The sequence below is a fragment of the Pelophylax lessonae genome, assembly GCF_965119305.1.
Source record: "Pelophylax lessonae genome assembly, chromosome: 5".
NCBI classification, from domain to species: domain Eukaryota; kingdom Metazoa; phylum Chordata; class Amphibia; order Anura; family Ranidae; genus Pelophylax; species Pelophylax lessonae.
In genome coordinates, this window is record NC_138772.1 from 202584924 (window position 1) to 202602386 (window position 17463).

General features: G+C 42.8%; 1 protein-coding gene across 1 annotated transcript; it reads right to left on the reverse strand.

Moving 5' to 3' along the window:
• Nucleotides 1-840: 840 nt before the first annotated feature.
• MPLKIP (M-phase specific PLK1 interacting protein) lies at nucleotides 841-12650 on the reverse strand. The gene is made up of 2 exons (XM_082259926.1): nucleotides 12134-12650; nucleotides 841-1516 (listed from the first exon to the last, which is right to left on the reverse strand). The coding sequence occupies exons 1-2, from the start codon at nucleotides 12542-12544 to the stop codon at nucleotides 1316-1318; spliced, it is 612 nt and encodes a 203-aa protein (XP_082116052.1). The 5' UTR covers nucleotides 12545-12650; the 3' UTR covers nucleotides 841-1315.
• Between the last annotated feature and the right edge of the window lie 4813 nt (nucleotides 12651-17463).

Genomic DNA, 17463 nt, shown 5'->3' on the forward strand with positions numbered 1-17463 from the left:
ACTGCGCAGTGATTTAGTCTTAATCAGAATCTCTGGAAAGGGTTAGTTTGCTAGATTTATCTGGCTTTCTAACTTTTGAATTACAGACCCAAGGGGCCCAGCACACATTCCGAAAATTCAAGTCAAAGCTCATCTTGACTGATCCACATGACAGCCCAGGAAGAGGAGAAGTCAGTAGTGGCAGGCCACAGATTCTCTTGTAACAAGTCCACAGTATTCTTTACTGAAGGACACACAAACCAGTTACAGTATTTTTTACTACATAGGAAAGGACAAACATTGTATTTGGTCTTGGAGCCCTGCCTCTTGGGCTACAATAATGAAATTTCAAGCTGCTAAAACTGCTTTAGTTCCCACACTACCAAACAAAACTTTAATGGTCAGAGATGATCACTCTATAAACATAACAGTTAAAATAATTAAACCAAAGCCATAAGTAAATGTTACATTTAGCAGAGCTAACCTCTTTATGGTGATGTTCCTAATATACAGTGTCACATTACGTTTACACACTTATATATTCGTGTTCCCTAAAAAGGGTAAACTTTTAGCATGAATGGAAATAAAACTATTATAAATGAAAACACGTCACGGTGGTTTCTTTTATAAATTAAAAAGCTCTCAAGATAAATTATACAAACAATACAAGTTAGCATATACTTTTCTCAAAAACAAGCAAGCTTGATTAAAAAAAAAAAAGCCAAAAAGTGTAAACCACGAAGGGATTTTATATTCTGCAATTTTGCTTCTACAGCAAAAAATCAAAAACAACGCATGTGTCAGAACTATCCTGCTTCCATGAAGCAACTTATTGATTAAAACTAGAAGCACATTACCCAAAAAAGAAAAAAACAAAAAACAGGGCATGATGCAATGCCATGACCGTAACATTTTAGGATATAAAACTAACAGCTCCTCTGAAAATTACATACAAATAATATACTTTTAGCATAAACCGATTACAAACCCATTGTATTTCCTAAAAATAAATCCAATTTAGTGGAACAAAGAGTAAAAATTAGGCTTTAGGATAAGCCTAAGGGATGCAGAGCAGTAGGAAGTCTTGGAAACTGAAACCCGTGTAAGACAGTCACAGAACGCTGGTGATTATAGAACAACTTGTTCTTCATTGCTGGTGGACTTCCTGACTTTTTCCTACAACGCTAGACTTCCAAAACACTGTATGGCGATATCGGATGCAATAAAAAAATAAATCTGATAAAAGAATTTTCCTCCTAAAATTAAAAAAGTGTTGACTTGTGTCCTTTATAATCCCTTGTTTTTAGTCTACACTCAGAGTTTGGAATTTTAGGGGTTAGCTAAAATACCTCCCTCTTCTGCCAGTATTTGTTGTCTGCTCACTGTTGTTCTTTTGGTCTATGTCTGATAAGGATAATGGCTTTAGGTTAGCCCAAGGATCCTCAAGCATTGAAGGTTTGTAATAGTTTTCCACATCAGATACTCTTTTCTCTCTGCCATGCGCCGTACCGTAAGGTGTAGATGTCCTGGGAGAACCCTTTGAAAGAAAATCATCAGGTAAACAAATAGTCAATATATGTCCTCCATAAGAGAAAAAAAAAAAAAAGATAGGCATGTAGCATTTAAAACTTAAACAATGTAGCCACTTTTTTGGCTTAAAGTGGATCTGAACAATTTGTCAGGTCATAGGAATCATTTTAAAAGTTAACTATGGTTGGGCCCTGCGTGGCTTTTTTTCCTTTCTTTTTTATGTACTTTTGGCTGTATGTACAATTTGTATGTTGTAGTGCACTTGCCATGGTACAATGGTTGTCTTATTTTTGTGTAAAACTTTCAATAAACAATGTAACAAAAATTAAGACATTTATTAACTGTGCCTAAGCAGTGCCCTGAGAAATAATACATTTTGCCTTTAATATCTCCTAAAATATAGGCTGCTCTTAGCTTTAGAGCCTACCTAGACTTGTGCCTGTAACATCCTTGGACCAGGAGGAACTTTGGTCTGATCTCACCATAGCAGATGCCATTGAACCTTTGATACCGGATGCTGGAGCATATGTGATCTGGGGTGCATCTATATTCCAATTGGCTTTATATATACCAACATCTGGTAAGCGGTTTGCATTATTGGGTGGTGGTCACTGTCTGCAACTGGTGGATTATGGTTCACCTCTGGATTGTCCATATTCACTATTTTGCAATTAATAATTTATTTCTGGTAAGCAGTTTGCACTATCGGTGGTGGTCATCATTTTGATATTGAACATAGTGCTTGTCTCATCTCATGGTGTACTTTGGCGATTAATTATTATATATCTGGTAAGCAGTTGGTACACTTGGCAGTGGGCACTTTGGGTGAATCCTTTCTTGGAATTTGTCCTTTATGGTCCCTTCACACTTGTCTGTGCGTGATTTATTTTCACATATATTTTGCACATTTTTGGGTTCCTTTCTACTTTTACATATCCATATCAGTATTACGCTATGGGACCCTACATCTTTTTTGCTACATGTACGATCCAATATCAGTTGAGGCTATTCATGGTCCAGGATATTTGGAATACAGCGAATACAATTCACAAGGGAGCTATTTTCAGTGGCTTGGAGAGTGGAATCCTTTGAATTGGCTCACCATTCACCATTATCTGGCAGTTTGCACTACCGGTGGAGGTCTCACTATATTTGAAGATTCCTGTTTTTCATCATTGAGAAAATTACTTGAAGAGACTATTTGGACTTTATAATTGTGTGTGTATGTATATATATATATATATATATATATATATATATATATATATATATATATATATATATATATATATATATATATATACACACATACACACATATATATATACACACATATATATATACACACACATACACGTGTGGTCATAGCACTGATATATCGTTTTAGCGCAGCTTGTTATATCCCATCTCCTAAAATATACCAGTGCACTATTTGGTATGTCAGGATGCCCGAGCACTACCGTACCTACAGCCTAACACCTCATGTACAGGGATGGAGAGACAATTAAAATACGCCCAGCATAACATTCCAGACATTTTCCTGAGCCCGGGGGATAGCAGGTACAGTGAACAGCTTGCCATAAAGTGGAGCAATTGCACATGGCCATACTCTTGTAAACGCTGATGCTTCTGCACATCAATATTTACCTACATATGCACATACAACAGATTTCCCCAAACAGAGGTTTTGCATTCAGGAAATAGGTAAAGCATGCACAGGAACATTGGCATTTTACAAGAGTATAGCTACATACAGCTATTCATTTGTGTGGCAGGTTGCATGAGATACCCTGGGTGTGGGAAAATGCCTAGAACATTATTTCTTGCATATTTTAAGCCTCTCACTGTCTAGGTTCATGAGGCACAATAGTCAAATATATAAGGTGTAGAATCTAAGGTACTGCTGACTGACAGCTTGTCTCAGGAGATCAGGAGTGAGATTTAGTAATGTCACCACTGTGCTGCTCACTGTTTTCCTTGTTGGAGGCTCCAATATCAGGAAGAAAAGGCCTGTGCTTTATACCAAGATGGGCACCTTCACACATATACACCGTGCAGAAAAAGTATGGTAAGTAGTAACAGCAAAAATATCTGCAATCTCAAATTCAGGTCCATTTAAAAAAAATAAAATCCACTAATCTGAAGTGGATGTTCAGATAACCTTTTTCAATGAATCAACTAGACACCCAACTTGAGTACATTGGGTTCACACTGCTGCAGGGAGCGGCTCACAGCAGGGGTCCGGTGTTTCCCTGTTCAACGTTTCAGGTCCGATTTCAGTCTGAATTTTTGGCTGAATTTGGACCCAAAACGGAGCAGAGGACACACAGGACTCCTGTGCAATTCTCACAGAAGCCGCTCCAGAGATATGTGAAACGGCTCCATAGAGAGGCGGTCACACCCTCCTGACATGCAAATTAAACATGGGGAAACCCGCATCCAATTCACAATATTGTGAACCCAGCCTTAGGGTCTTAGGCACAGTAGGAAAATTTTAATGCACAATTCTAGCAATCTGCCTCCCTGTCCTATCTGCCCCAAATCCTCTTTAAAAAAACCCTTGCATTCTTACAACAAATGCAAAACAAAAAACCAAATAAACTGCTGATTTGCATCTGCTCTCTGTAGCATTCTCCTGTTTACCCAGGGTGACTGGATAACGATCCCTCAAAGAATGGGTCCTTGATGCACTGGGTACACAGAAGTGGGTTGAATTACACCCAGTATGGAACATGCTACAGCAGAGAAGTACTGTACTTCTGTGGATTTACTTTTTTATTTTGCCTGGCCAAGTTTTGAATAGGATAGAGACAGGACAAATTTCTGTCCATCTATAGATGTTCAATTGAGATCTAATGAGGGAGCATGTAGGAGAAAATTCTCCATCAGTCCCTGCAGCCAATTGGTTACAGCACTGATCAGTGTATTCTTACAGCGGAGTCATCCCTGCTTTCAAAATACAATAGCACAGTGGGGAGGATGCCTTGAACCACCTTGCTTGTGTAGATGGTAAAATTTGCTTGTTAAAAAACAGGCTCTATGGAACACGTTCACATCAATGCATTTTTTTTGCCACTGCGTTTTTGGAAAGAGTCAGGGACTTTTTTTAACCGCAAAACTGTGCTTTTTTGGGTTAATAGACTTCCATAGAGAAGCTGCAGAAAAGCATGTAGTGCGTTTTTACCATGATTTGTGTTTTTCTTGGCTAAAAATCGCAAAATGCACAGTAGAAACGCTCAAAAGCAAACTGAAGAGAGCCTAAAACACAGATACTATTTAAAAAAAATATTTTTTTTTCCCTAATTCTTTTCCTGCTCAAAATGTACTGACCATGACCTTGGACCCTTGTTTACAAGCACTAACCCTGGCACTGACCTAGATCAAACATCGATCTACCCATTTCCTATAATTATTACATTTTTTTTTAAAAAAAATTCTACACCCCTGTTTATTTACATCTTTCTCCCTTCAAGGAGAGAAAGACATAATGTATCTTTCTCTCCATTCTAAAAGAAAGACGACAAGGGTGGGTGGTCTGCAAAGCGACTGATCACAGAAATAGCCAATAAGAGGATATCACAGCAACCAGTTGACCTGAAACTGGGAGTCCTGGGTCCCAATTATTAGTATGATACTGTGTGGCGTGCTTCCAGCACAAAGACAGATAAGCAGCCCACAGAGAAAGGTCCACTTCTCTGAGGCCGCATAAAAGCGTATTTGCCAGATATGTACAGCGAGTTAAATTATTAATAAACTACCCACTTTTCCTTTTTTTTTCCACACAGAGGGATGGCGGGGGAAATCCCATGCAATTTGGACAGGCGTTCCTATTCAAGTCGCATGCGATTCTATGCAGTGAGATTTGCGCCCATTCATTTGTATTGACACAAATCATTCTGCAAAGCATCAGTATCAGGAGCATTTGCGCGAGGACCAATACTCGCGCAAATGCTAATTGTAATGTATTCTTTAGTTTCCAGGAATGCGTGGTCTTGGTCACACGATTTTTTTTTTCGTGCAAATACTATACTAAGTACATGAAAATCGTTTGTTCGGTTATCTTACAATAAAAACTTCCATACATGTGCCTTCAGATATTTTCAAATGCATGATCGGCTCTCAAAAGCTGTGTACTAAAAATCTAAATTATCCGAGATTTTGTCTGAATGCGTATTATTTTTTTCCCATTTTCTCATTGTGTGTACAAGGCATTAACCTTGTCTACTCAGGATATAAGTAATAGATTTATCATCTCCTCCAGAAAAATATCTCATGCCTGGAAACAGATAAAGACTGACAATCCAAGTGAAGGAAGTTATCAAAGTGAGAAAACTTTACCTAATCACTACTGTATCTCCAAATATAAATGTCAATGGGACTGTTTACTGTATACGGGTCACACCTCCCTCTTGTGTGTGCCTAAACCGGAACTATTGTTTGACTCCATTATTCCTATTTATGTCTGATGCTGGACAAAAAAAAAAGAAGAATTTAGAAGTGTTTGGGCTGGGTATCCACAAAGCACCTGATGTGTATGGCCAGGGGTACTTAAGCCAGCCATAGACAGAAACCGTACTGCGTTAAGCTTCTCACCCAAAAAAGGATCCAGAGCTTCTTTGGGGCGGCAGAACTGCACTATGTTTTCAGGTGCCTTTAAAAAGAATGGCATCTGAAATATGCATTGTGTGATTTGTCATTTTAGCAGTGTATTGAAATTGCAGGCAGAAACACCCAGGTACGAATGCAGCCTAAGCACAGAGCCAAAAATGTCTGAAGCAGGGAAAAAATATTTTGGGAATTACAGGGGAGTAAAAAAGAAAGAAATCTAGAAGCCACATTCATCTTTCACCACTAAGCCTCGGTACACACTGCCACAACTTGAGAGTTCAAAGTCACATGACAAGTCACGACCCATTAACAGCACTGGAACTGTTCCAATTGGTGCAACTCAAGGTGCTCCAACTTAGAAAAAGTTTCATGCACTACTTTGGGGGCAACTTCAATGAGGCTTGCATTGACTCCTATGAAAAGTTGTATGCAAGCTGCGATGAAGTCCCGCAGGGATGTTGGATTAGAAGCTGCAGCAGTGTAAACAAGGGCTAAGGCTGCATTCACACCCAAGTGATTTGAAAACACGGCAATGCGCAAAAAAAAAAAATAAAAAACCACCACAACGTGCTTGTGGTACTATTATTTCTTAATGGCACTTCAAATGCAGGTAGCATCCCTGCATTTTGTCATGTGAAAAAATGTGACAGGATCACAAAAAAAATGCTTGGTTCTGCGAAAAAAAAAAGTACTCGATACATTTGTTGCACGTAGAGAAGCCCAATCAATTGACAAAAAAAAAAAATGCACATCACACAGGTGTGAATGGGGCCTAAGTTTTGAAACAGAAAGCCATATGTTCCCCATGGCGGAGTACAGGCCGGTGTGCCGTCAGAACCAGTGACCCATCAGATTAACGGAAGTGATATTCAATCACAACACCGTGACGGCCATCTTGGTACACCCCGCAGTAAGCCTGTAGTCGGAAGGCAGCAGCGGACATGTTAAACCCAGCCAAGTCTTGCATTTCACACTTATTTTTACCAGTAAACTCAGCTTACATAGTGAAATACAGTATTTTTAAATCCGTGAGACTGTTTTGATGTTGAATTTTCAAAGCAGCGGCAAGCTTCCTGATCCCACAACGCCATCCACAACTCTTCCCCCAGTTACATCAATAACCTAATCTGAAAATATCAACCAAGTTGCTCTCTTCAGTCCTCCCAAGACCTCCTGCTCTCTAGCTCTCTTGTCACCTCCAAGATTTCTCCAGAGCATCTCCCATCCTCTGGAACTCCCTACGTCAATCTGTGTCCTAATCTAACCATCTTTAAACGATCCCTGAAAACCCTTCTCCTTAAAGAAGCCTATACGGCTGCTAAGTAATACACTTTCTCCAACAGTTCACCCCCCACAGCTATTACCTTTTGTATCAATTGACCCTCCCTCTTAGATGTTTGTATCAAATTGTATTATAACTAATGTCTGCCTTCATTTTTGTTAAGCGCTGCGCAAACTGTTTGCGATATATAAATCCTGTATAATATATAATCATCATCTCACAGGTTGCTAATCTGACAGAACATTGCTGCTATTAAGGCCTCATGCACACAGGGCATTTTTAAAGCTGCTTTTAGGAGCGCAAGACTTTTTTTTGCACCCCCTCCTTGTTATTCTACGGCCTCATGCACACACAGGCTTTTAGGAGCTGTAAGTGGCATAGGCATTTTTAAGAGGTAAACCCCCCCCCCCCCCCCCCCCAGGGGTAGTACGTTCTGGATTAGCAGTGTTAAACTGTAAAAACGCCGATGCTGCTAAAGGCTGCATACAGTGTTATGCTATGTCGGATGTTTTTAAGCTGTAGTAGTTGGATTTGAGGTTGGAAACTAGAAGAGGGCAGAAAAAGGCTGCTAAATGTGGCTTAAAACGTGCATTAAAGAGGAAGTAAACCCTCCTCTGTAACTTACCTATAGGTAAGCCTATATTAAGGCTTACCTATAGTACTGTAAATATCTCCTAAACATGTACTGTTTAGGAGATATTTACTTTACATGCAGCCAGTGACGTCACTAGCGCATGCGCTCTGAAGGAACGGCCGCTCGTGCCGTTTCTTCAGAGACCCGCGCCGTGACCGTCGGCTGCCACGCATGCGCGGGAGTGACGTCACCGCGGCTCCGGCCAATCAGATGGCCGGATGCCGCGATCCCGGAAGACAGGCGACTGAACATGTCGCCCGTCATACAGTTGAGTGAGAGGCACGGCAGGGGCTCGTTGTAAGGTATTTCATAATGAGCTAGTATGCAATGCATACTAGCTCATTATGTGTTTGTCTTTCAGGTTGTAAAAAAAAAAAAGTTAAACGAGTTTACAACCTCTTTAAAGAGTTTGTAAACCCCTGTAAGACAAAAGGCATCGCATACTAGCTCATTATGAAATACTTACCTTAGAACAATGCCCCTGCAGTGCGCCCCCTCACCAGTGACACGGCAGACATGTTTGGCCGTCCTACTTTCTGGTTTGCGTCCACTGGCCATCTGACTGGCCGGGGGCGCGATGACATCAATCCCTTGCATGTGCGATGACATCACTCCCTTGCATGCACGCGGGAGCAACCCCGTTCACGGCACAGAACCACGGGTGTCCGTTCCTTCAGAGCGCATGCGCTGATGACGTCATCGGCTGCATTAAAAGTAAATATCTCCTAAACGGGGCATGTTTAGGAGATATTTACAGTGCCTATAGGTAAGTCTAGAAGAAGGCTTACCTATAGGTACAAGAGTGGGTTAACAACCTCTAACGCCAATACAAAACGCTTCTAAAAGCATGTTTTTACAGCTGCTTTTTCCTGGCATCAGAACGAGCTTTGCAGCTCGTTTTTTTCAAACGCCCTGTGTGCATGAGACCTATTAAAGCGGAGTTCTGGGCACAGAATAGTTTTTTCAATGAACATACCCCCGAGAGAGTCAGGGCTAGTACATTCCACAATGGCTAGCCTCTGATCTGCCCCGGTTCGCACTTACCTGCAAGAAGAAATACTCACTTATAAAAAAGCTTCTCCAGCGTTGCCATGTCTGTTGTGGGCAGCTGAAGCCAGCGCGATCCTCTTCTGCGTCCTCTTCCGCGTCTTCTCCCGGTTTGCAATGATTCCTGGGAGCTGAACGTCATCGCTCCCAGGAATCAATGCGACGGCACCGGCCCGTCTCGTCCCTTCCGGTGCGGTGCCGCATTCCTCCACAGCTTCTGGGCATGCCCAGAAGCTGTTTAGCAAGGAATGCGGCGTCGCACCGGAAGTAGGCTTGTGACGGTATCAGATTTTCATGCTGCGATTAATTGATTAAGGTTTTGCCACGGTATACGGTATTATCACGGTATTCTATTATTAAATTTAAATTATTAAATTTCCACCTCACTTCAATTTCATTGCTGAATTTAGGGGCTTTGGTTCACTTATGCACATTATTATATAGTCAGTCAGTACAGACTCTGTGAACCAGGCCTAAAATAGGTCATCAAGCAGTGTCTGGCCTAACTGGTGATAACTGGTCCTGGCGCTCGGCTCCGATCCGATGGCCTGGTCATTAAGAGGGCAAATCCTTGTGGTCAAGAAGTGGTTAAACCTGAAGGAGGTGTTGTTTATAAATGACTTTACTATTGCTTTAGGCCTGGTTCACATGTATGCGGGTTGGCGGCCCACATTTGCACAGGCATAGCAGCCCATTGATTTGAACGGGCTGGCTATGCCCTCATTTTCCGCAGAAAAAAGGTGCATGCAGCATTTTTTTTAAATTCAGTGGCCTTGAAATCCATTCTGCTTTTGCACCATGCGACTAACCTGCAGTTCCTGCTCTGGCAAGCTTTCTGCATTTTTTGTATACGTGGGCACGGCATTTAAAAACAGTTTGCGTGTGCAGCAACGGCAGGTAAGTCGCATGGTGCAAAAGAAGGATGGATTTCATGGCCACTGCATTTTTTTAAAATTCTGCATGCATCTTTTTTCAGCCGAAAACGCAGGCATAGCAGCTCAAGCCCATTCACATCAATGGGCTGCTATGCCTGTGCAAATGTGGGCCCCCAACCCGCATACATGTGAACCAGGCCTAAAGCAATAGTAAAGTCATTAATTGGTTAAACCTGCAGGAGGACCGGTGTTTTTATCTATTAATGACTTTACTATTGCTTTAGGCCTGGTTCACATGTATGCGGGTTGGCGGTTCACATGTATGCGGGTTGGGGGCCCACATTTGCACAGGCATAGCAGCCCATTGATGTGAATGGGCTTGAGCTGCTATGCCTGCGTTTTCAGCTGAAAAAAGGTGCATGCAGAATTTAAAAAAATGCAGTGGCCATGAAATCCATCCTTCTTTTGCACCATGCGACTTACCTGCCGTCGCTGCACACGCAAACTGTTTATTTTTAAATGCCGTGCCCACGTATACAAAAATGCAGAAAGCTTGCCAGAGCAGGAACTGCAGGTTAGTCGCATGGTGCAAAAGCAGGATGGATTTCAAGGCCACTGAATTTTAAAAAAATGCTGCATGCACCTTTTTTCTGCGGAAAATGAGGGCATAGCAGCCCGTTCAAATCAATGGGCTGCTATGCCTGTGCAAATGTGGGCCGCCAACCCGCATACATGTGAACCACCAACCCGCATACATGTGAACCACCAACCCGCATACATGTGAACCAGGCCTAAAGCAATAGTAAAGTCATTAATAGATAAAAACACCGGTCCTCCTGCAGGTTTAACCACTTCTGGATCGCAAGGATTTGCCCCTTTAAAGACCAGGCCATCGGATCGGATCAGAGCGCCAGGACCAGTCATCACCAGGTAGGCCAGACACTGCTTGATGGCTATATAATAATGTAATGTGGGCTGCTATGCGTGTGTGTGTATATATATATATATATATATATTAGACCTGCACGATTCTGGCCAAAATGAGAATCACGATTTTTTAGCTTGGAATAAAGATCACGATTCTCTGTGTAACAAAAAAAAAAATTGGGATAACTTTACTGTTACGTTTTTTTTTTTTTTTTTTTTATTCATTAAAGTCTAATCATTGCGTTTGAAAGACTGCTGCGCAAATACAGTGTGACATAAAATATTACAACAATCGCCATTTTATCCTGTAGGGTCTCTGCTAAAAAAATATATAAAATGTTTGGGGGTTCTGAGTACTTTTCTAGCAAACAAAAACTGATTTTAACTTGCAAGCAACAAATGTCAGAAAAAGATCCAGTCTTTAAGAGGTTAAACTTCCTTTCTCCCTGGCAGAGGGAAGGAAAAGATACAAATGTAATCATTTTTGTTTATAGTTAGGAGACTTAATGCTGAAAGGGGTTAGCTGTGTGAGTGAATGAGTCATCCAGCTCACTGAAATGTATCAATTCACAAGTCAGGCAGACTTGACAGAGAAACTCGGTATTTTAAAAATGCCACAATAACAATACCGTGGCTATGCAATACCGCGATATATCGAATTACCGAAAACCGGCATATGTCTAACCGGAAGTGACGAGCTGGGCCGGTGCCGTCGCATTGATTCCTGGGAGCGATGACGTTCAGCTCCCAGGAATCATTGCAAACCGGAAGTGACGGCGCAGGCCGCAGGCAGAGGGAGGAAGTGGAAAATAGGTGAGTATTTCTTTCTACAATTACAAGGTAAGTAAAAAAAAAATAAAAAAATCTAACTATCCAATTCCTTTTCAGGTGAAGAGCAAGCGGGTGGCCACAAAATCGATTAGGTCGATTTTGTGCCCGGAACTCCGCTTTAAACATCAAAACAGTCTGACGGATTTCAAAATGCTCAAAATACAAGTTCAGTTTACTGCTAAAAATAAGTGTGAAATGCAAGATGTGGGTGTAAAAAGATGTCCTTCTGACCGTGGCGGGTTTTATCAAAATGGCCATCGCGGTGAAGGAACGTCACTTCCGTTACCTAATCAGACGGAACACCGGATAGGGTAATAGCGCTCAGCTTACAGACGGGACAGCGGAGTCACAGCACCTAAAAAAGGAATGAAATATGGCTAATAGTGGGGTGAGCGGGCCTATGGCAGGCCTCCCTATTACCTGGTAGTTGGCGGGGTGTCTGGGTGAAGAGAATCCTCGGGCGTTGTGCTGCTGGTAGTGGTGGTTTCCTCCTCCTCCTCCTCCTCCTCCCGGAGACTTGTTGTACGGTGACACGTTATAGCGAGGGCTGCCTCTTCGGGGTGGGGTACTACCTGGAGACTGAGGGCCGTACCAGCCCCCGGGAGAAGGCGAAGACCGCGGAGACTGCCCTCCCCCGCTCCCATACGGCCTAGAAGGCCTCTGCCCGTAATTCGGAGTGTGCGGACTCCCGTAGCCCCAAGGCGGCAGTGGCGGAGGAAGCATGGGGCTCCCGGAGCCTGGAAAAGGCCCCGGGCTTCGGAAGGGTCCCGGGCTTCCATCAACACCGCCGCCTCCACAGGCGTTAGGAGAGCGATAATTCGGTCTGTACATCGCAACAAACCACCGTCCTCACTGCGGTACCAATTCGAAACTAGCGCTCTGTGATCTACACACACTCTGCACCCACCACAAGCAGCCTACCTATCCGACAGGAAGTTCCGCCTTGTGCAACATTACCAGTTCCGGCCGGCGAAACAGTTCCTTGCTCAAACGTTCCTATTGTATAACCTACACCCGACAAGGAACATTTGCCGCCAATTTGTACCTTAATTACAAATAAAGGGATGATAGTTTTGGGTTGCTGGTTAGAGTAGTTATACTTTTTTAGATTTATAGTTCTTTTTTTGCATTATATCAGTTTTCCACTAAAATAAGGTGACCAGGTTTTTAAAATAAAATCAGGGGACATATATATTTTTTTTTTTTGTTATTGGCAAATGGCACTGGACTGCATAATACACAGAGCACTGGGCACAGGACTGCATAATACACAGAGCACTGGGCACAGGACTACATAATACACAGAGCGCTGGGTACAGGACTACATAATACAAAGAGCGCTGGGCAAAGGACTGCATAATACAAAGAGCGCTGGGCACAGGACTACATAATATACAGACTGCTGGGCACATGACTGCATAATACACAGAGCGCTGGGCACATGACTGCACAATACAAAGAGCGCTGGGCACAGGACTGCATAATACACAGAGCGCTGGACACAGGACTGCATAATACACAGAGCGCTGGACACAGGACTGCATAATACAAAGAGCGCTGGGCACAGGAATGCATAATACCCAGAGTGCTGGGCACAGGACTGCATAATACACAGATCGCTTGGCACATGACTGCATAATACCCAGAGCTCTTGGCACAGGACTGCATAATACACAGAGTGCTGGGCACAGGACTGCATAATACACAGAGCGCTGGGCACAGGACTGCATAATACACAGAGCGCTGGGCACAGGGCTACATAATACACAGAGCCTTGGGCAAAGGACTGCATAATGCACAGAGCGCTGGGCACAGGACTACATATTACACAGAGTGCTGGGCACAGGACTACATAATACACAGACAGCTGGGCACAGGAATGAATAATATCCAGAGCGCTGGGCACAGGGCTAAATAATACACAGAGCCTTGGGCACAGGACTGCATAATGCACAGAGCGCTGGGCACAGGACTACATAATACACAGAGCGCTGGGCACAGGACTACATAATACACAGAGCGCTGGGCACAGGACTACATAATACACAGAGCGCTGGGCACAGGACTACATAATACACAGAACTCTGGGCACAGGACTACATAATACACAGAGCGCTGGGCACAGGACTACATAATACACAGAGCACTGGGCACAGGACTACATAATACACAGAGCGCTGGGCACAGGACTACATAATACACAGAACTCTGGGCACAGGACTACATAATACACAGAGCGCTGGTCACAGGACTACATAATACACAGAGCTCTGGGCACAGGACTACATAATACACAGAGCGCTGGGCACATGACTACATAATATGCAGGAGGGTGTTAGGCATACAGGGCAATGCACAGAGTACACTTCTTTTCCCACACCCATAGCTCACCCCTTCACCCTTTAACCCTTCTCTCACAGATTATGTCTGCAGCCACCTCTTAGCCTTTCCCCCACAACAGCTAAACTCTCCATCTCTCCATGCTGCTGACCCCTGCTCCCCCACTGCCCTCATCTGTGTACAAGGGAGATGCAGGTGCCTAGGGTGCAGTGCAGATGCTGACACCCCCACTGGATGATCTCCCTGCAAGTGAGAGTGGCAGAGCCACATACAGTTTTCGGGGGGCTACTAGAGCCAGCTGGGTGCTTCAGCTAAATACAGCAACACAAGTAAGACACATGTGGAAGGTGGTGGAGCTTTTAAGGGGGGGGGGGAGGCAGTGGAGGGGGGCTTGTATGTAGGGGTCAAAGCTGAAGAGGGGTGAAAATGAGATGTGGATGGGGATGCAGAAGTAAGCAGCTGTGGAAGAAGGTTGAATTCTGCCCTCTGTGTGTAGCGCACCCCTGAACTCTGCCCTCTGTGTGTAGCGCACCTCCAAACTCTGCACTCTGCGCGCTATTGTATTTAGCCCCCGAGTAAGTACTTTCTAGAACCACCTTTCGCTGCAATTACAGCTGCAAATTCTTTTTGGGTATGCCTCTACCAGTTTTGCACATCTAGATAGTGAATTTTTGCCCATTCTTCTTTCCAAAATAGCTCAAGCTCTGTCAGATGGAGAACGCCTGAACAGCAATTTTCAATTCTTGGTGGAGGGGCATTGTAGTGCAGCAAATGTGGCTTTTTTACAGTGCCCTTAAAAAGTATTCATACCCCTTGAAATTTTCCACATTTTGTCATGTTACAACCAAAAATGTAAATGTATTTTATTGGGATGTTATGTAATAGACCAATGCAAAGTGACACATAATTGTGAAGTGGAAGGAAAATGATAAATGGTTTTCCAACTTTTTTACAAATAAAGTGCGGCGTTCATTTGTATTCAGCCCCCTTTACTCTGATATCCCTAACTAAAATCTAGTGGAACCAATTGCCTTTAGAAGTCACCTAATTAGCAAATAGAGTCCACCTGTATGTAATTTAAACTCAGGATAAATATAGCTGTTCTGTGAAGCATTCAGAGGTTTGTTAGAGAACCTTTGAGAACAAATGGCATCATGAAGGCCATCATCCAGAGTTTATCCAGTGAGCGGTGAAGTTTCCCTGGGACGGAGCACAATGGCTGGTGTGCGAGCAGTGTGGGTAAACCAGGAAGCTGATGAGCCCGGGTCACATGACGTGATGACGTTGATGCATTTCGCTCACATGGTCACGTGAGCTTCGTGAGGGCACTATTGGAATCTAATCATGGGCTTATAATGAGGATTAAATCTCCTCCCACCTGTATCTTTACCCACTGATACCCTTAGTTTTATAATATCAACATCATGGACAGAATAGTTTGAAACATATAAAGAAGTGTACCAATATTTTAAATGATATGTAAGTGGATACCTAGAACTATTCTCTACTTTATACAAGGAGACAATTCATCCCCACAATCATACCACAAAACACCCGCAACAGTTAGAGAATCAGTGAGCATAGAGACAGAAAAATGACTAAAGAAGATTTACAATTGTAGGGGTTCATTAGATAAGGCACCTTATTCAACATTTTTGGGGATTTTTTGAAAAGAATACCTTCATGGGTATCGTACAGAGTTAGGATTCAAGGAAGACTTGCAAACTAAGTTCATTATTAAATTCCATGAAAGAGTTAGGGACTACAGAAAATGGGGTGCCTTGATGGGGCCCGTAGCTAATGCATGTATTTGAAAATGTGTGCGGACTAAACCCCTGTTTTTAATGCATACTGTTGCATAATGCAAACAGGTCAAATTTGGTTGGTCTCAGGCTGGTTGGTAAGTTGAGCTTGGAAATTTCTTTGTTTTTGTTTTTTTTACATGTAAGAGACCAATGAGGGATATCATTGTGTAAACCTTTTTTTTTTTCAAATTAAATGTAATATAAAATAAAAAAAATAAACAATTACAAAGCACGTGCCTGTCGTTCGACACACAGTAAACAGCGCATAAACCTCTAAAGGGCCACTGCCCCTCAGAACACTCTCTATGGCGCCGGCGTGCATTCGCATGTGGTACCAGAAGTGACATTACCCTTTGACACTCCACCTCTATGTATTTCTTCAATCCCACCATTTTCAGGAAACATTGTTTTAGTGGATGGCTGCATGAACTTATGATCATCACTTAACTGTTTTGTTACCTGTTCTGATTTGATGCATACTATTTTTTTCCCACTCGTACATTATATTTTCTATTTATATCATATGGCACGCATCTACTTTAACCACTTGCCGACCGCCGCCCGACTATATACGGCGGCGGTCAGCCCCTCCCAGGCAAAGTGATGTACCGGTACGTCACTAGCCTGGGAGCGAATAGGGGGCGAGCGCGCGCCGCCGGAGGCGCACTCCCACCTCCGCTCGTACCCGACGAAGCCGGCGTGTGTGACCGGCGGACCCGATGTCCGCCGGTCACTCGCAATCATTGGGCAGAGAGGGAGAAAGGCAGGCGGCTAGTGTAAACAAAGCCACCTGTCATTTTCCCCTGTGTAAAAACACAGATCACTCGGTCCTGCTATGTAGAACCGTTGATCTGTGCTATTACACCACTAGCCACATCCAATGACAGTTATAAACACGCCCCTAGGACACACTTAACCCCTCCCTCTCCAATACAGTTAACTCCTTCACTGCCAGTGTAATTTTTACAGTAACAGTGCATATGTATAGCACTGATTACTGTAGTAATGTCACTGGTACCCCCAAAAGTGTCAAAAATGTCAGTCAAGGGTCTGATCTGTCCGCCGCAATGTCGCAGTACCGCAAAAAAAAAAATCACAGATTGCCGCCATTACGCGTTTAAAAAAAAAAACAACAAAAACCTTAGTTAGTAAACGCAATAACTTTTGCGCAAACCAATCAAAATACGCTTATTGTGATTTTTTTTTACCAAACATATGTAGCAGAAAACAAATTGGCCAAAAATGTTAAAAAAAATTAGATTTTTACATTTTGTTTGTAAAAAATGTGAAAAATATTGTTATTTTTGCAAAATTGTCGCTCTTTTTTTGTTTATAGCGCATGATCAAAAAATCGCACAGGTGATCAAATACCACCAAAAGAAATCTCTATTTGTGGGAAAAAAAGGACGTCAAATTAGTTTGGGTATAGCGTCGCACGACCGCGCAAATGTCCGTTAAAGTCACGCAGTGCCGAATCGCAAAATGGTCAGGAAGGGGGTAAAATCTTCCGGGGCTTAAAGAGGTTGTAAACCCGTTTAAAATTTTTTTTTTTTTTACATCCTGCAAGAGAAACACATAATGAGCTAGTATGCATCGCATATTAGC